This window comes from Physeter macrocephalus, unplaced genomic scaffold (assembly GCF_002837175.3).
Source record: "Physeter macrocephalus isolate SW-GA unplaced genomic scaffold, ASM283717v5 random_495, whole genome shotgun sequence".
In the NCBI taxonomy this organism is placed as follows: domain Eukaryota; kingdom Metazoa; phylum Chordata; class Mammalia; order Artiodactyla; family Physeteridae; genus Physeter; species Physeter macrocephalus.
Genome location: NW_021145781.1, coordinates 33731 through 53024, shown reverse-complemented (window position 1 = coordinate 53024; position 19294 = coordinate 33731). Strand labels below are relative to the sequence as shown.

The 19294-nt window shown below is 52.5% G+C and overlaps 2 protein-coding genes and 1 long non-coding RNA gene across 4 annotated transcripts; all 3 read right to left on the bottom strand.

Moving 5' to 3' along the window:
• Positions 1-986: 986 nt before the first annotated feature.
• On the bottom strand, positions 987-10496 carry ZNF500 (zinc finger protein 500). 2 transcript variants are annotated; one of them, XM_028485644.2, is made up of 7 exons: positions 10067-10496; positions 8908-9405; positions 7118-7301; positions 6848-6915; positions 5748-5859; positions 3747-3860; positions 987-2722 (listed from the first exon to the last, which is right to left on the bottom strand). In XM_028485644.2, exons 2-7 carry the CDS (start codon positions 9307-9309, stop codon positions 2097-2099), a joined length of 1506 nt encoding a protein of 501 aa, XP_028341445.1. In that variant the 5' UTR covers positions 9310-9405; positions 10067-10496; the 3' UTR covers positions 987-2096. The 2 variants fall into 2 exon arrangements, with proteins under 2 accessions (XP_028341445.1, XP_007126598.1); XM_007126536.4 differs by having other exon boundaries at positions 5748-5856.
• A 3552-nt stretch (positions 10497-14048) lies between these two features.
• On the bottom strand, positions 14049-14469 carry LOC102992747 (dynein light chain Tctex-type 1-like). Its single transcript, XM_055083037.1, has one exon. The coding sequence runs from the start codon at positions 14467-14469 to the stop codon at positions 14116-14118; it is 354 nt and encodes a 117-aa protein (XP_054939012.1). The 3' UTR covers positions 14049-14115.
• Positions 14470-15278: 809 nt separating this feature from the next.
• LOC114485091 (uncharacterized) lies at positions 15279-18940 on the bottom strand. The gene is made up of 6 exons (XR_003678563.2): positions 18856-18940; positions 18224-18464; positions 16662-16748; positions 16468-16532; positions 15423-15687; positions 15279-15327 (listed from the first exon to the last, which is right to left on the bottom strand). It is a non-coding gene; the product is annotated as an uncharacterized lncRNA (long non-coding RNA).
• Between the last annotated feature and the right edge of the window lie 354 nt (positions 18941-19294).

Sequence of the window (19294 nt, the reverse complement as noted above, 5' to 3'; positions counted from 1 at the left end):
TGGCATTTGGGCACATGTTCCAGCATTTAGCTGGGGTCACCGCCGGCTGCTATGCACTGAGGGTGGGCAAGGGCCTCTTCCCATCCAGCCCAGCACCAGGTAAGACAGGCCCTGCCCAGCCTCAGCCAGCCATGTGCAGCCAGGATCGGGGCCACAGACTCTACTTGATCTGGCCACGGGGGCCTTACCAGCAGCCCCCATTCCCCACAAGGGACATTTTCATTACAAGCCAGATGTGAGACGGCTTCCACCAAGGTCATGGGAGGCCCGGGGGAGGCCTCTCCGGCAGGACTGTGGCCAGACTACCATCACCTGGGGCCCCTGGATCCTGTCCCCCCTGCGCAGGCCCCCCACCCTCCACTCCAGGGTGCACACAGAATGGTCAGGACTCAGCCGCTGGGCAGGCAGTCTGAACATGGCACACAGCCTCCACTGCAGCCACTAGCCCTCAAGAACAAAGGCTATTTTTAAAATTCCATTTCCCCCACTCTCTACCCCTTTTAATGGCAGTAAGTTCACTCAGAATGTTTCCCCAACAGTGACAGAAAATAAACTTAGTTCCAAGTTCAACTCTGCGAATTACTGTCTATCAAGGAAAGCCAGGAGGATGAGGCGGTGGGAGCTCGGACCTGGGTTGAAGCTGGTCCTGCCACCTGGACAAGGTGCTTCAAGCTCTCGGGTCTCCGTTTCCATCTAGAGCAGGAGAATCATGAAGACCTGTTACAGGACTGTGAGAGAGAATGTCAGGGAACAGGCATCGGATGGGCCCAGCTCGCAGGTGGCAGAAGGCAGCCACCTCCAGCACCAGCCTGGATGTGAGAAGTGAGCCTATGAGGGGCAGGCGGGTGGTTGGTGACACTGGCCTGGCTGGATCTGGCTGGATAGTACGTGTCCCACAAGGTTAAAAACCATCCCTAGACTGGGCGGCCCCATTCTCCAGAGAATACACAGGACAGAGCACAGGGATCAGAAGGACTGACGTCATTTATTAAGGGAACAGAGAAGAGCAGGTCACACACCCCGGAACCTGGGTTGTGCGGAAAGGTAAAAATATGTCTAACAATTTGATGGAACATTCCAGAACCCAGTGGTTTCAGAGCTGCCCCACAACTTTACTAATGACTAAAGCAAACAAGGCCTCTTACTGCTCCCCTCAGCCACTATGAGACCATGGATGTGAACAGATCAGAGAAGCACATCCACCTCAGAAATTCAAAGTGGGGCAACCAAGGCCGGCCTGAGTCCTGGGACACAGCCACTTGGGCTGGAAAAAATGCAGCCCTGGCACTCTACCCTGGGGACTTCCTGATGGGCTGGGGGAGGCTGAAAAATGGGATCTCAGGGAAGCATTCCCGCACCAGCCATCCATCCTACAGAACAGCCATGGCTCTGCGAAGGTGACCCACAACCACTGTGATACTTGAAACCACCCCCCAACAGGCTACATTTTGAAAGTGCAGCAAGGTTCGGGGGGAAGGCAGGAGACCAAGCCCAGGTAAGGCTGGGGTACGTAAAGCTGCAAGAGACCACAGCCATTGAAGCTTCCCCCAAAGTGGGCAGAAAAGTGTCCCCCCAAATTCATATCCAGAATCTCAAAAGGTGACCTTACTTGGAAACAAGGTCTCTGCAGATATAATCAGTTAAATCCAATGACTGCATCCTTAAAAGAGGAGACAACACATGGAGACACACACAGAAGAGGCCGGGGGGAGGCGGAGGCAGAGTGATGTGGCCACAAGCCCAGGTGCGCCAAGGACAGCTGGCAGCACCAGGAGCCAGGAGCACCCTGGGACAGATCCTCCACCAGAGCTGCAGGAAGGAGGCAGCCCCGAAGACACCTTGATTTTAGACTCTGGCCTCCTGAACTGTGAGCGAATTCCTGCTGCTGTAAGCGGCCCAGCTGTGGTCCTTTGTGTGGCTGCCCCAGACCCTAATACACCTGCAGGGCCCAGCTTCCTCCCTCAGCCTGGGCCCCCCAAATGTCCCACCACGTGTCCTCATGCTGGGGCCTACAGGAGCAAACAGAGTCTAAAGATGCCTGAAGACCACAGTTTCTGGCTCCGGGACAGAAACAACTGTGGCAGCTTCCCGAATCGTCAGGCTAGGGCCCCGGGGACATCCTGGAGCCTCTGGGGTCTGTGAAGCGGCTGCTCCCCGCCGTGCGTGCGCTGGTGCTTGCGGAGGTCGGTACCCCGGCGGAAGCCCCTGCCACAGGCCGGGCAGGTGTGGGGCTTCTCGCCCGTGTGCGTCCTGCGGTGCGCGCTGAAGTGCGAGCTGTTGTTGAAGCGCTTCCCGCACTCGGTGCAGGCGTAGGGCCGCTCCCCGGTGTGTGTCCTGCGGTGGATGACCAGGCTGGAGCTCTGGCTGAAGCGCTTCCCACACTGGGTGCAGGCATAGGGCTTCTCGCCTGTGTGCACCCGCTGGTGCGTGCTGCAGTTGGAGCGGTCGCCGAAGCGCTTCCCGCATACCTGGCACTGGTAGGGTCGCTCCCCGGTGTGCGTGCGCTGGTGCTTGGTCAGGTGGGACGTCTTACTAAAGGCCTTGCCGCACTCGGGGCACGTGTGCGGCTTCCGGACCCCAAGGGGCTGCCCTCTGTCCAGAGGCCGCTGGGGTCTGGTCGGGCCGGGCCCCTGACCCAGACCCGGTAGCGCTTGGCCCCACCGTGTTCTCACTGACGCATCCACCCTGGCATACTCTCCATCCTCAAACTGCCTCCCAAGCTCTGAGACAGAGAAAGTACAGTCGCTGAGGGCTCCACGGGGAGGGGGAGAGGGAGAAGGGGAGGCAGGGTGGGGTGGCCCTTGACGCAGAGAAGTGCCTTCAAATTCCCCTTTCACACCCTCCGCAGGATGCCTCAGTCAGAGCCTGATTCCGGGAACTAGAACCATGGCCAGACTCACAAGGCCATGAGGTGGTACTGTGAGAGTCCCATTTACACATGAGGACGCTGAGGCCCACTGACCTGACAGGGGAAGGACAGGCCCTCCCAGCGCCGGGAACTCTCCCTGCCAAGATGCTGTCCACCCCACACCCCCATGCAGCCCCCTCCTGCCTCCACACAGGCTTGTCCAGGAAGCCAAGCATGGGCTCAAGCTCACATCCACCTCATCTGTACAACTGAGACAGGATGGAACCACCTCCCTGGCCTTTGGTAAGAGTTTTTACAAAGGAACTGAGTTTGGCAGTTCCTCCAACGGTCACACAGAGTGACCACGTGACTGAGCAATTCCACCCCAGGTGTAGGCCCAAGAGTGAGTGCCACTGGCTGGGTGACACTCAGGGCGTCCTGAGGACCCCATGCCCAGCCCCTTGTGTCTCCCTTGGGACCAGCTTCCCTCTGGTGCCTGTGTGCAGTGCCATGTCCCAGCTCAAAGTGGTAGGACTCTCTTGCTGCCCGAGCCCCAAACCTTTCTTAAAGCCACCTGTCACCCCTCACCTTCCCTTCAGGGTGAGTGAGCCTGCCTTTGTAAATGAAGTTTCATGGCCACGCCCACGTCTTTTCATACTGTCTGTGACTGCTTTTGTGCCTGCTTTTGTGCCAGGACAGCAGAGCTGAGGCATCACCAGGGAGACCGTATGGCCCATAAAACCTGAACTATTTACTATCTGGCCTTTTTCAGAAAAAATCTGCCAACCCTTGGCCTAAGCCCTTGAGCTTGAACTCCACAAACACAGTCGCCGAGGTCTAAGCCCAGGAGAGGGGAGAATCTCATCTGGGACATCCGTCTCCTCCCAGACCCCCTCACCTGAGCCAGCACTGCCAGAGACTTCCCTCAGCCCCGAGGCCGCACAAGCTGGGTCCCGCAGGCCTTGCCCTGGCCCCTCCTGGGCAGTCAGACAGGGCCCAGGAGCGGGAAGTCCTGCTCATGGGGAAAGAGAAGAGAGGATGTGAGTGTGGCCAGGACAGAACACAGGACTGCAACAACCTCTTCCTCGTGAGGGCAAAGGGGCATCAGGAGAACCTGTGGGAAAAACTCCAGGCCTCAACAGAGGTGGGAGGCACTCTACTTCTGTGCAGACTGCTTCCTCAGAGAGGAAAAACAGGGCCCAAGGCTCTCCCTGGCTCTGGGAGGGAAACCAGATGCCCCGAGTCAGAATTTCATCACAACAGAGATGAAGTAGCCAAGAGTTACAACACACAGCAGGACAAAGCACAGAGCAGTGGGACAGCAACAGTGCACACAGCAAGCCAGTATTCGTGGCAATAGAAAGGTTTCATCTTCATTTGTTCTACAGACACTTAGTTTGGAATAAATGAAGATATAAAAGAAAGTATGTGATCATTAATTTTCTGTGCCAAACTGGCCAGGCTACAGTGTTGTTGTTTGGTTAAATACCAGTCAATTTTTTTTTTTTTTAATTCATTTTTGGCTGCATTGGGTCTTCGTTGCTGTGAGAGGGCTTTCTCTAGTTGCGGAGAGCGGAGGCTACTCTTCGTTGCGGTGCGTAGACTTCTCATTGCGGTGGCTTCTCTTGTTGCAGAGCACGGGCTCTAGAGCACAGGCTCAGTAGTTGTGGCACACGGGCTTATTTGCTCCGCGGCATGTGGGATCTTCCCGGACCAGGGCTCAAACCTGTGTCCCCTGCACTGGCAGGCGGATTCTTAACCACTGCACCACCAGGGAAGCCCTCAATCAATTTTTTATCTTTATTTTTTGACCGTGCTGCACGGCTTGTGGGATCTTAGTTCCCTGACCAGGGATCGAACCCACACCCTCAGCAGTGAAAGCACAGAGTCCTAACCATGGGACCACCAGGGAATTCCCTAAATACCAGTCTAGATGTTGCTGTGGAGGTTATTTTGTAGATGTAATTAACATCTACAATCAGGTGACTGTAAGGAGAACAGATTACCCTCCATGCTGGGGGGTGGGCCCCACCAAATCAGTGAAGGCCTTAACAGAAAACTTGAGGTTTCCGAAGAAGGAATTCTGCCTCGAGACGGCAGGCTAGAAATTCTGCCTGGTTTCCAGCCAACTGGCTTGCTGTATGGATTTCAGACTTGCTAGCCTCCACAATCGTGAGAGCCAATTCCTTAAAATAAATCTCTCTCTACACACACATATCCTAATGGTTCTTTTCCTCTGGAGAACCCCAAATGATACAAAGCAGGATCTCAACTCCTTTAAAAAACATTTCAGGGGGTGAACACGTGTCAAAAGTGGCAGGACGAGCTGAGAAGGGCCAGTGTGGGGTGGTGAGGAGAGGCCATAGACAGGCAGGGCCTTGCCAAGAGCAGCTCTGCCCGTGGGGGCCAAGGACGGCACAAAGGCTGAGCTGACACTGGACAACCGTGTGGGTAAAGGAGCGAAAGAAGGAACTCAGGACAGCTGTGGGCATCTGCCTGGGATGTGGGCAAGCAGCCACACTGCCCCCACTGCAGATGGGCCACTGATGGGCCACTAGCAACCTTGGCAGTGCAGGGCTGCCCAGCGCTAGGACTCACCAGGGAATGCCCCCAGCTCACTAAAGCAACCCCTGGGCACAAGGTCCACAAGTTCCTATTTTTAATATGCTGCCCGGTGATTCCTCTGGCCGCTAAAGTTTGAGACCTGCTGGAGCGGCTCCTGTAGGCGGAGGGAGCCAGGGAAGGTGCTGAGCAGGGAGGTGGCCTGGGCCTCGGGTCCTGGAGGCCAGCACACACCACAGCCAGCCTGAGGGAAGCAGCCACCCTCCCTGACACTCACCCACGCCAGAGACACAACCCAGTGTCTGACAGACAACAGCCAGGGTCTCCCTGCACATACCCTCATCCTCCAGCAGCATGTCGCAGCTGTGGTCCTGCTGAGCCAGGTCCAAGCACCCCCATTCCTCCTGGGACAGGTACACGGCCACGTCCTCCAAGGTCACCGGCACCTGCTGGAACGCAGCTCACTCAGAGCCTGGTGGGCTCACCCGTCCCCTCCACTTGTGTGATGATGGCAGGTCCTGCTTACCTCCCCCTACTTCCTCCCCTCCCCAACCTTTCCCTTTCCATATGTTGTTATCCACCCCTTCCTTCCAAGCTTGGCTCAGACACAGCTGGATCCTGCTCTTTGGGAGGACACCATCACCACCAAGCTCTGCCCCAACTGCTGCAGGGCCAGAGACTGTGTGGACAGATGTGCTGCGTGGAACAGCTGGATCTGCTGAGATCTCAGCCACTGGGACCCACGCTCCTTGAGGACACGAGTTAGCATGCCCTGCCTCAGCTCAAGCCAGCCCCAGGACCCAAATGGGGTGACCTGGGGACGTCAGGATGCCTCTAGGCCAGTGGTTCCCAAATCTAGCACCGGACTGACCTGGGAGCACGATTAACACCCAAGAAAATAATATCCAGAAGAGACAAATCCACAGAGACAGAAAGACTGGTGACGGCCAGGGGGCTGAGGGAGGGGGAGGGGGGAGTGACTGCCAATGGGTGTGGGGTATCTTGGGGAGGTGATGAAAATGTTCTAAAATTGATTTGATTATGGTGATGACTGCACAACTCTGTAAATATATTAAACACTGTATACTTTAAATGGGAAAATTGTACAGTAAGTGCATTATATCTCAATAAAGCTGCAATTGAAACAAACAAGCAAAGGAGACTCTGCTTCCAGGCCAGGGCTGGGGGAAAAAAAGCTATTTTTACCCAGATGCCAGAAGATTTTAACATACAGCTGGGTTTGAAGTGACTGCCCTAACTCACCATTGAGACTCCAGGATCCTCCAGGACACACCTAATACTCAGGTGGCATCTGAGAACAGGTAGGACTGCCCAGGAGGTGAAGATCTGCCTTGGAAACCCACAGACCTGACCACACAAGAGAAGTGTCCCTGTAACAAGGGCACGGGGATGCTGCAGATCAGGAATGCCACTCACCTGGGACCAGGCTGAAAGGAAGGATGTGGCCAGTGCCGCCGTCTCCTGATACTGGGAGGCCCCTGGGCCTGGGGAAAGAACACAGAGTCACCCACCTGTGCACATGGCAGCAAAGGCTGGACAGGTCCAGCTGTTCCCCATCAACACTTACCCGGCCGGGAGCCTGCCCACCCCACAGGCAAACAGGCCTGACCCCCTGCCACACTCCTTTCCTTCCCTTCCCTTCCCCAGTGCAGGGCGTCTCTTTCCTCAAGAGTGGCAGCTACTCACCCGTCTTTGGCCACAGCTGGGGGGCTCTTTTTGGTCTGTGGCTAAGCTGGGCTGGGGGCTGCTGGCTGGAGTGCTGAGCCCCTTCCTCCAGAGACAGCTCTGCTGGCTGGGCCTCCACCTGGCATTTCAAAAACCACTCCCCTGTCCCGTGGGCCGGTGCGTCATCAGGGAGTACCTCCGGATCCTGCATACAGATGGAGATCTGCCCACTAGCTCCCAGAAGGTCAGGAGGAAACCCACAGGGTTCCCCATCCCTCCTGTCTCGGGCACCCTGGCCACCCTGTTCCCAGGCTCTGTCTTACCACCGGGCCACCTCGTCGTGTCTGATGGCCTCTGTGACCCTCCAAGCACCTCCCTCCAGCCAGACCCCAGGGAAAAGGCATGTGACCCAGGAAGAGGTCAGGCTCCCAACCTGGGGAAAGGGAGGCCTGCTCCACTCCTGAGACTGCGGTCTCTCCCCATCACACTGTGTTGCTGTCACCGTCACACTCTCACCCTTCCTTCCTTAGTGCTCCTGAAAAATCTGGGCCAGAAGGGCCCCAAATCAGGTCTCATTTTGGAAGCCTGAGTTACTGCACTTGCTACATTTTTTGAAATCATCTACAGACCCTCTGGAATCATCTATTTCCTAATTCCAGTGAAGGTGAGTCAGATAAACTTAGTCTCAGAGTTTACTGACGTCTTTAACAGTACTAGGGACAAGATACATCCCCGAGGAACTGAAACCAGCACCAGGGACCCTGTCTCAGGCTCAAAATTCCACACCTCTGAGAGGAGACAGTCCCTGGAGGTTACAGGGTGCCCAGTGACAGAGGAAAGCCATGACGGGAACCCCAAATGCCAAGGTTGGTGGGGCTGAGAAGGGCTCCTGGGTTCTTGTTGGCCACCACGAAGGCAGGATGTGCTTAATGCACTCAACTCATCTTATGGTCAAGTTTTTTGGGTTTTTTGGTTTTTGGGGGGTGGGGGGTGGGGGGTGGTCTATCCTCCCAGATGCAAAAGAACAGCACTGTGTGGCCAATGACACTGCCACAGGGAGAAAGGTGACATGCAGAATTTGCCAAATATCTAATCAGGAGGAATTAATCTGACCCAAGCAGGAGAAATCTGTAAGAGACTTCCCACTCCCCAGATTTGGTCAGAAGGAGTTGAGTTTGCTCTAGAGTGGCGCTCTTTGTAGAATGATGGAAGTGTCTGTCCCATATCTGCACTGTCCTTGTCCAGGGAGTAGCCACTGGCCATGTGTGATGACTGAGCCTTTGGAATGTGGTCAGTGTGACTTAAGAACTACATTTTAAATTTTATTTAATTTTAATTAAAAAAAAACACACATGGCTAGTAGCTACCGTATTGAATGGCGCAGCCCCAGAGAGACTGAGGAACACCTGGGGGTTCTAACCAGGGCACCCACCAGCACCTGGTCTTTCTTCCCAGTGCTCCTCCTTCTTTGGGGATCTCTTCAACTCCCAAGGCCCTGCCTCAGAAGGTCTCCAGCCTCTCTCCCATTAAAACCTGTGTCTGGCCTACATTGGGATAGTGTTAACAAACCAATCCACATAGCTTAGAAAGGGCTAGCACAGCTATAGTGGTTAATCAACGGGTGGACACATGTTGGCCAACGTTGAGAAACACTCTGCAGTTGCCTTCTTCAATTCAGTGTCTGGCCAGCCCCAGGTACTCCCAATGACCAAGGCTGGCCACGGCTCCGGAGCCCAAGGAATCTACAAACACAGACCTCAGCAGCAGGGCCCCGTTTTCTCACCTCAGGGCTAAAATGCCCCCCACCTCACCCGCTGCCTTTGTTTCCTGGGCTCCCGCTGCAGCCCTTCCACGAGGACCACGGCCTCCTCACCGCTCTCTGGCTGCTGCTCCCGCACCCGGGCCTGGATCTCCCCTGGAAGCACCGTCAGGAACTGCTCCAGCACCAGCAGCTCCAGGATCTGCTCCTTGGTGCGCAGCTCAGGCCGCAGCCAACGGCAGCAGAGCTCCCAGAGGCGGCTCAGGGCCTCCCGAGGTCCGGCCACCTCCTGGTAGCAGAAAAGCCGGAAGAGCTGGCGGAAGGTCTCAGGGCTAGGGTCTTCAATCTCCAGGGGGGGCTCCTCTTCCCAGCAGCAGTCCTCTTCCACCTTCACGATCAGGATCTCATCCTGCTCCAGGGGTGGCGGGTGCTGGAAGCCGGGAGAGGTCGCCATTGCTCCTGGTGGGCCTTGTTCCTTCTCTGGCCTGGAGCTCACACCTGTCTCTCCCTATACCTCTGGCTAGACACTGAGGAAGATGTTTTCAGGGCTCTGTGGAGAGACAATAAAGTCATGTAGGGTGCAGCACTGGGGCTGGATAAGCGTCTGCAACCCATAAGCCCCTGCCCTGGCCCCAAGGCCAACTTGCCCTCACTGGCAGAAAGAAACGGTTAAAGTAAATCAAACTGTCTTTGCTACTAACCCTCTAATTCCCATAATCTCTGGGCCTCAGTTCCTCATGTGAAAGAAGAGATGGTGACACCACCTACACACAGGTTGCTGAGAGGACTAAACGGGACGTTTGAAAATAGTTTATTTTAGCACAGTGCCTGGAACGCGGTCAGAGTTCTAGAAACGCTGAGTTTTCAATATTACAGTTGGCCATTTTTGGATGAGGTCCGCTTGGAAATATGATGAGAACCAAAGCCCCCTCTGTCCCGAAGAACGCAGATTCTGTCCCAATCTGACCCCCGATTTCGGGCTTCGGGGGCCTGAAGCCCATCCGCGGGCCCCACCGAATGGATGGTCACCAAGGCCTCTCCAACTCCAGGGTCTTGTGAGGGTCAGGATTCCCCGGCTGGGCTGCTTTCCCGTCTCGTCCCCTCAGCTAGAGGGAGAGCGGTGACCTAGGCCGGGCACAAACTAGGCTCCGGCGGGCGAGGGCCGCGGACAGAAGCTCGAGCTGGGACCCTGCGCCCGCGCCCGCACTCACCGGCAGCGCTGAGACCCGTGGTGGGGCTCAAGGCAGGCCCGGAGCGCCGGGTTGGGACGGGAGCGGGACAGCGGGCGTGGAGGGCTCGGCTGGCCAGAAGCGAGGACCAAAACCCTTAGCACGCAGACCCGGGACAGTCGGCGACGACCACTGGCTGAGCCGGCGTCGAGCTGGAGAACGAGGCCGCGTGGGCGTCCCACGGGAAGCATTGTGGGTAATGTAGTCCTCTCACCTTTGGCCGGCTGTGGAGAGTGACAATGGGTCTGGGTAGGCGGGTCCACGGGAGCCATTGTGGGTAACTACTCACAGTGTGGGTCCTCGTACTACTGGTTGAACCGACTGTCAGGCATAGAAACGAGATACGTAGCGAGTCCGCGAGATGCACTGTGGGTAACGTAGTCATCCCCTGGCTGAGCCGCGGCCTGGGGTAGATGGGTCCTGGGAGGCGTTGCAGGAGACTGTTGTTCCTCCAACTTCAGTGCGCATGCGCGAGGCTCCGCAGTTTTTGGGCCATTCTCCCTGCTTCTCTTCCATCCACCCTCCCAGGCCTGAGGAACTCCACGGTGGAGAGGACCCTGGAAATTTACTTTTTTACATACATAGTACTATGTATATGCCAGGCTTTGTTCTAAGCGATTTGCAATTATTAAATCAGTTCATCTTTGAAACAAAGGGGGTACTATTATCCCTATTTTATTTATTTATTTATTTATTTATTTATTTTTTTTGCGGTACTCGGGCCTCTCACTGTTGTGGCCTCTCCCGTTGCGGAGCACAGGCTCCGGACGCACAGGCTCAGTGGCCATGGCTCACGGGCCTAGCCGCTCCGCAGCATGTGGGATCTTCCCCAACTGGGGCACGAACCCGTGTCCCCTGCATCGGCAGGCGGACTCTCAACCACTGCGCCACCAGGGAAGCCCCCTATCCCTATTTTATAGGTGAGGAAACCGAGGTGCAGAGAGGTTCAATGACCTGCCCAAGGTCACAAACACCCAGTAAGTGCAGAACTGGGGTGAGGTTGGAACCCAGGTGTCTGTCTTGGTCCAACTCCTTAATTTTAGAGACTGGACAGTCAGTCCTCGGGGTCCCTGTGGAGCCTGGGGGAGGGAGGTGTAGGCGGGGAGGGAGGTGTAGGCAGGTAGGGAGGACTGAGTAGGAAGAGGGTCATGGTGAGAGCTGTGTGCCTAGCAGTGAGAGCTCCATAAACATCATCACTGACTAACAACCAGACAACCCCTGAGTTTTTCAGCTTTGGCATCCTCAGGCCTAGCGCCTCAATCAACCCTCCCACTGGCTTCTTTCTTTCCTTCCATTTCTACTCTCCATTCCCTCTCGCATTCCACTTTTCCCCCTACATCCAATATCCAGTTTTTCTTGTGAGCACACAGGCAGAACAAGAAACTGGGCTGCCCACCACTGATTTCTGGAGACACCCCCACACACACCCCCGGTGGAAGGCAGGACCTTTTTAAGTGAAGACACCAGATTTCAGGACAGCCTTGTGGTGGGGCTTGAGGAAAGGCAGGACCACATATGCCTCATTTTCGCCTTATAATCTTGGGCTGCTGTGCAATGCTGTGAAATCTCTCCTTGGAACCTGTGTTTTGGGTCCATTATTAAATTTTAGACAGACAAGAGGATACATCAGCTAACGGGTCAGGAGAGCCGGGATCTTAGAGGGAACCAAGGTGCGGAGCCATTCAGAGCACTGGCACTCAAGCCAAACACAAGAAGCCTGCCATTCCATCGGCCTCAGGAGGAGGGCGTGGAAAGGGGTAATTTGAAGAAGTCACAGATGGGTATGTAGTGGGGGAGCAAGAAGAGAGATAGACAAAAGTGGAAGAGGGAAAAGGAGGAAAACAGAAGAGACACTCTTGGCTCCGTCTGGAGGGACAGACAGGTGTGGGGACAGCAGCATTTTCAAAGCTGCTGCACAACTTCCTGTTTCTAACTGCCTCCTGGTTAGGGGTGGGGCCCCGGCCTTGCATCTCTTATCATCTCCTCGGGGCCAGATATACACAAGTTATACATGAAGTGACCAAGGCCTGACTAACGTAGTCCTGGCCCTCTCCTCTCTGGGCAGTTTTCAGTGAGTAGAGCCAACAGAGATTTAAAGGTTAAACTTCTACTTTGCTCAGGATTTCTTTCTTAATTCTATCTTGAGGGGGACACAGACATTCAGCCCATAACCAGCATACACCAGGATGAATTTGGGCCTACCCTGACATACACCCAAACCAGTGCTTCAGATCCACCACTTACTAACTGGGTAAGCCTTGCCTTTGCCTCGTCTGTAAAATGGGGATTGTCATAGCTCCAACTGCTGAGAGCTGACAGACAGGCTTCGATGACATTATGTTTGTAAAGGACCTATGATGATGTCTAGCATGTAACAGATGCTCCATAAACATAAGCTCATGACCTGTAACCACACTGGGATGTAGTCTGCAGGCCTCAAGATTTGTGGATCTTGGATGCCTGGGCCCGTGGAGTTCCTGTAAGAGGGCCACAACTCATTCAGGCGCCAAGCATTGTTTACAGTCTGAATTAAAAGTATTTACAGTTTTATATATATATATAATCACATGCCACTGTTTATTCTTATAAATGTAGCTTGTTTTCATAGCGTTTATGGAGTTTACAAAGCAGTTCGAGTTAAAATGGCAGCCTCACACTCACAGAAGTTGGCAAACAACTGAGAGGCACACATAGGTCCTCCTCTGAAGACAGAGGGGAAGATCATCTCCAGGCTGATGGTACATAATCCATAATCACGTACTGGGTGTTGGTTCAGCTCACAGTTACTCTTATGACTTAATTATGGCTGGGAAGAGATGGTCTACCATCCAGCACTTTACAAGTGTGAGTCATCGTTGGTAGCAATTTCCCAAAGGCCAAATGACTGAGAACCAACAATTCAGTACAAGTCAAACAGTTTAGCTAATTCGACTAAATTATCTAGAAGAGTCATCAGAGAGCTACAGTTTTCAAAACCTGATATGTAATGGGTGTTTTTTACACTTTTTCTAAGGCGTTTGCGAGCTAACAATAAAAGCTAATGTTTTTTAAGTACTTCCTAGGTCCATGGTGCTTGTGTTTTTACTGTGCTACTTAAATCCTCACAATGACTATCATGTAGATATCATTATGATGCACATTTTAGATGAGTAAACTGAGGCTCAGGGAGGGGCAGAGCCCTGCCCAAGGCCACACAGTTAGGAAAGTAGAAGAGCCAAGACAGACTTGGGCAAGTAGGATCCAGAGCCTGCGGCTCAGACCACTCCCCTAAAGGCAAACTTGAATGCCAGCCAGGTAATCAGGGCTCTGTCTTGGAGTAAATATCCAAACTGTATCTCGGAAGACTCTGGTCCGGTCCCAAGATTCTCCTTTGAGGTGGCCAACCAGGGCCCCTCTGGTTTTCTCGGCACACTAGGCAGGTCTGCTTGGCATATAGTAGTAGATGCTCGGTAAATATTTGCTGAACGACTGAATAAATAATGGGGTGTAATTTGTTCTTCGGACACTGAACTCTGCTGCCCAACCTTATCACAAACTTGATTCTGACAATAATATAAATGGAGGTTAATAGTACCTATTTCCTAGAGGATACTTACTACAATTAAATGACACAGCACATTAAAATACTTTGCTCTAGGGTGAAACATAGGAGGAATCAGTAAACAGTAGTCATTTTGTTATTATTTTCTTTTTTTTTATGGAAAATTAGTGTATTTGAATCATTTCAGAGAATAGAGAAAGTTTCACACTAGCAGATTTTGGCTTTTAGCACCTTTGAAAAGATACATTCAAAGTTAAGACAAGCGGCAGGACAGGCTCCTGACTACCTTCAGTGATGATTCCTCTGACTTAGAGTGTTCAGGTCACAGAACAGTGTTGTTATTTGTTTTTTTTCTCTACATTTTGAGAGCGCCACAGAAACACACTTAAAGAGAGTGAGACAGGTGATCACTGACTAGATGGCTGGTGGTTAGAAGATGGAAGAGAAATGTTGGGACAAAAGAAGAAAGATCACAGGCTGGACGAGGCGGTCAAATGGACAGCCCGAAGGCACTGACAATGCAGTACATGGTCTTGTTCTCCCATCGCACAGTGCAGCTCCCATCAGTAGAGCTGTCCCAGAAGCAGGAACTTGCCATGTACAATCCCGCTCCTTTCTTCTGCATGATTACACAGGTCACAATGTATTTAAATGGTTTCCCCAGCTTGGTGAGTTGGCTTAAGCTTTGCTCCACTACATTTGTGGTCCACTGATTCACTTTGCTGTGCTGATAGGCGTTGCCACCGATGGCACTTTCTATGAAGTGAGCAACGTTTCCTTTTACAATGTTGCTCACTTCATCAACAACAAAAGCAGTCTCCTTGGTAGCCTGGTAGTCTTCCATCTTTCCTTCGGCGCCTCACCTCCGCCTCCCTCTGTTATTATTTTAATCAACAGAAAGGATGAAGGATAAGAGAGCTTGCTGTGCAATGCTGTGAAATCTCTCCTTCAAGTCTGGTTGTGTTTTGGTTCCATTATTAAATTTTAGACAAGAGGATACATCAATTAACAGGGAGGCAGGAGATAGCCATTGTTTACACCTCGAACCACCCAGCATTTGAAACTTGATCTGTCTTTTCCCTGCAGCCAGCAAGTTAAATGAGAAGTAGATGGGTAGGACTTCCCTGGTAGCACAGTGGTTAAGAATCCGCCTGCCAATGCAGAGGACACAGGTTCAATTCCCTGGCCCTGGAAGATCCCACATGCCTCAGAGCAACTAAGCCCGTGCACCACAACTACTGAGCCTGTGCTCTGGAGCCCGTGTGCCACAACTACTGAGCCCACATGCTGCAACTACTGAAGCCCGTGCACCTAGAGCCCATGCTCCACAACAAGAGAAGCCACCACAATGAGAAGCCTGCGCACCGCAACGAAGAGTAGCCCCTGATCGCCACAACTAGAGAAAGCCCACGTGCAGCAACAAAGACCCAACGCAGCCAAAAAATAAATAAATAAATCTTAAAAAAAAAAAAAGAAGCAGATGGGTAAGAACAGGTGTGCAAAACATGATGATTCCTTTGAGGGAGAGCTGCCTGTAGGATGAAGGCATCACGGAGAAAGGCTGGAGTGTGGAGGAAGAAGGGGAATCAAGGCCCACCAGGCATGCTCAGAAATCCTTACCCATGGGGATGACGTATGCTAAACTCCCCTGCTCGCGGTCGGCCCAGATGTGGCTCAGAATAGGGTGAAGATTCACACCCTTCTCTTGGAAAAAACACATAGTGTCATAGTCTGCTCAGGCTGCCGTAACAGAATATCACAAACCGGGCACTTAACCAACAGACATTTATTTCTCACACTTCTGGAGGCAGGAAGTCCAAGATCAAGGTGCCAGCAGATTCGGTTCCTGGTGAAGACTGTCTTCCTGGCTCATAGATGGTGACTTCTCTGTCCTCACTTGGTGGAAAGAGACAGAGATGCCTTTCTTCCTTTAATCTTAGTTACCTCCTATAGACCCTGTCTCCAGATATAGTCTCGTTGGGGGTTAGGGCTTCAACATGAGTTCTGGGGGGACACAGTTCAGTCCATAGCACACAGCCAGACCCACAAACACCACCAGTCCCTGGAACGGCAAAAGATTCCCCTCAGACCACCACCCACTCCAGACTCTGAGCAAAAGATTCCCCTCAGACCACCACCCACACCTGCTCAAACACCCACAAGGGCCGGGGGGGAAGGCAAGACTGGGCTTTCGACACAACATGCATTTGTGCACCAAACATTCTGGAATATTCTTGTTTTCCGCAAAGACATGGGCTTTCTTAAAACACGTGTCCCTCTTGGTCTTTCTTCTCTATTACCGTGTGTGAGAGTGATGTGAATGTGGGGAATTTCTCTCTACAAGAGACACAACAGTGCCGTCGTGACAGGTGGAGCAGGTGCAAGGCCTCAGTGTCAAGGCCACGGGAAGCAGTGGGGGATGCAGGTGCCACACTGCCTGCCAATCTGATCACTTCCCAGAAGCCAGATATCTGGATGTTCAGGTGAAAATTCCCAGTTTTGAATGTAGACTCAAACTGGGTTTAAATCTTGTGTGACATAAACCAAACCCACCAACACGTTTCGGGGCTGTGTCTGGCACAAACAAGGATGTACAGGCAGACCTCGTTTTATTGCACTTCACTTTATTGAGCTTTGCAGATATTGCATTTTTTACACATTGAAGGTTTGTGGCCACCCTACATTGTCAGATGATGGTTAGCATATTTTAGCAATAAAGTATTTTTAAATTAAGGTATGTACATTTTTTTAGACATAATGCTATCGCACACTCAATAGACTACAGTATAATGTAAACCTAACTTTTACATGCACTGGGAAACCAAAAATTCACGTGACTCACTTTATTGTGATATTCTCTTTTTTGCGGTGGTCTGGGACCAAACTGGCAATATCTCCAAGGTATGCCTGTATACACAGACAAAAAATGATGCAGGTGGTAATAGTGCCATGAAGAAAAACACACCAGCGGAGGGGAAAGAGCAACGCAGTTTCTTTTTGGGTAGAAAATATCTAGACAAAGGACCATTCATTCACCTGGGCTCCATCTCAGGAAGGGAAGCCAGCATCTCCTGGCTTCAATACTTTCTCCAAAGGCTTTCTTAAAAGGGGAGGAGGCCAGAGCTAAGAGAAGAGAAATAGAGGTAAAATGTCCAGCTTCCTCCAAGAAATCTGCTGTGGGCTGAAGCCAACCACACAGAGGAGAGCCAGCCTGTGAGAGACAGAGACAGACACAGAGAGAGAGAGGCACAGCTGAGGAATGGGCTTCTTTCACCACTTTTAAAGAAAAAAATTATTCATGGCACTTGTTAGGGACCACTGAGGTTACTGAGTCCAAGCTTGTACGCTTGTTGAACAACAGGCCAATAAATCAAGAGACGAGTTGTTGGGGCAAGGAACAGCGACTTTATTCAGTAAGCTGGCAGACAGAAGACGGTGGACTCGTGACCGACTCGCGACCCAAAGAACCATCTTGCCTGAGTTAGAATTCAGACTTCTTTTATACTAAAAGGAGAGGGAGTAAAGTCAAAATTTCCTGGTTCTGGCTAGCCTCCGGAGGGGATGTGTTAATTTCTTTCAGTCATTCACAGGTGGGTCTGGTGAGGAATGTTTCCTGTGAGCTAAACAAAGGTATTTTAGGTTAATGCTCATTACCTGGGAGGCAGGGTTCCTAGAGATGGGCCATTATGGATAATTTAAGCTTATAGGCGTCATCCCTTTAGTGATTAACCTGTAATAGAATACAAAGGTTCTTGCCTGTTAACACTGCAGTGGGATTTTGCAGTGAAGAGAGGTCAGGTTCAACTCTGAATACAACAAGGAAAGGTGGGAACTTATAGCCAAGGTGCAGGGCTCTGGGGTGGGGGGAGGCATTGGAAAATTAACAAAAGGAAGCATCAGGTAAGAGGGGTTTCTTGCTGAAGGAAGGCCAGGGTGATCAGCCATCAATCACGTGGGGAATGTGGGAGGATAAGGAACCCGATTGGGGTGGGGTCAGGTGGTTCTGGCTAAACTGGCTACAAGTGAACAATGCAGAGATGAACATGGAAGCCCAAAAGTCAGGGCCTAGTTGAGAAGACAGTTCAAAGGAGACTGAATAGAGTCTGGTCGAGAAAAGAATCTTTGCCACCACTTCCAGGGTAACCCGGCTCCCTATCCCTGACAGAGAAGAGTGCTCTGGAGAAGAAGGAAGTGCCCTTTGGGGGTTCCAAAGGCAGAAGTTGTCCACAATAAGACTGCAAAAGAGAGGCCAAGTGCCTTTGCCTACCCTCTGCCTGGGAGATAAAGGCCTCCCATGTCAAGGCCTAAGTCCTCCCTCCTCAAAACCCCAACAACTTCTAACCCCAATTCCTTGTCCTGCCTTCTTCTTCCTGATACAATAATAATGGCCACCAATTTCTGATCACCAGGCAATACGCATTCGCACAACGTTTGTTCTTAATTTAGTAACGCCAGAGGTACTGTATCTCTACAGGTTAAAAAAAAAAACCCCTGAATCTCTGAGAGTTTTAGGTATTGAACCCACAGGGGATCATATGGCTAGGAAGTGACAGCAATGGGATTGGAACACCATTTAAAAAAAAAATAAATTTATTTACTTTTGGCTGCTTTGGGTCTTTGCTACTGCGCGCGGGCTTTCTCTAGTCACAGCGAGCAGGGGCTACTCTTCAGTGCAGTGCGTGGGCTTCTCATTGCGGTGGCTTCTCTTACTGCGGAGCTCGGGCTCCAGTAGTTGTGGCTCGCGGGCTCTAGAGCGCAGGCTCAGTAGTTGTGCCGCACAGGCTTAATCGCTCCGCTGCATGTGGGATCCTCCCGGACCAGGGATCAAACCCGTGTCCCCTGAAACGGCAGGCAGATTCTTAACCACTGCGCCACCAAGGAAGTCCCTGGAACACAAATTCTTGATTCCAGAACTACAGCTCCTAAGTCCCGGGTTAATCCACTCTAGCCAGTAATAATATCGCAGACATCCTAAGACCTGACTCAGTCGGCTACACTTGACTCTCTCCCTGTCCTTTTGGCTGAACTCGCTCTGTAGCGCGCCCGGTAACGCCACAGCGAAAAGAGGCCGGAAAGGGGAGGCAGTCCATATTCGAGTCCCGCCTCTGCCCCAAAGGCTGCGGCCGCACGCAAGTCACCTCCCTTCCCGGAGTTTCAACCTCCGCGCCCGGGAAGGAGCCCCAGCGCACAACTAAGGGGAGCAGCAGTGCACTGCACTCAGTAAGCGTACAACCAAGAACAGCGTCCGCCGCACACCGACCAAGATCAAGAACAGACCCACCGCCGCGATCTCGCGCGTCTTTCCCAAAGCCTCGCGCGGGGACTGTGCCCGCCGGAAGCGGAAGTCGCGGGCGCCGGAATCGGGGAGCAGGCCGGACTACTTTCCCAGCGTGTCGCGCGCAGCCCCTGACTGGCAGATACCCAGGGGACTCCTTGGGGCGGGGCGGGGTCACGTTTCGTTGAGGGTCTCTCCTGGAGGTGGCCTTGCGAGGGGCCGGGGAGAAGGGGCTTTAGCCTCTGGGCGCAACTTTGTCGTTGCCGGGGCCACGGGCCAGTCCCTTAGCCTCAGTTTCCACATGTGTGAATGGGGGACGTTAAGTCGTTCAAAATCCTTTCATCCGTTCATACATATATTTTTTAAAGCCACATATGAGCGATCACATCTGCAA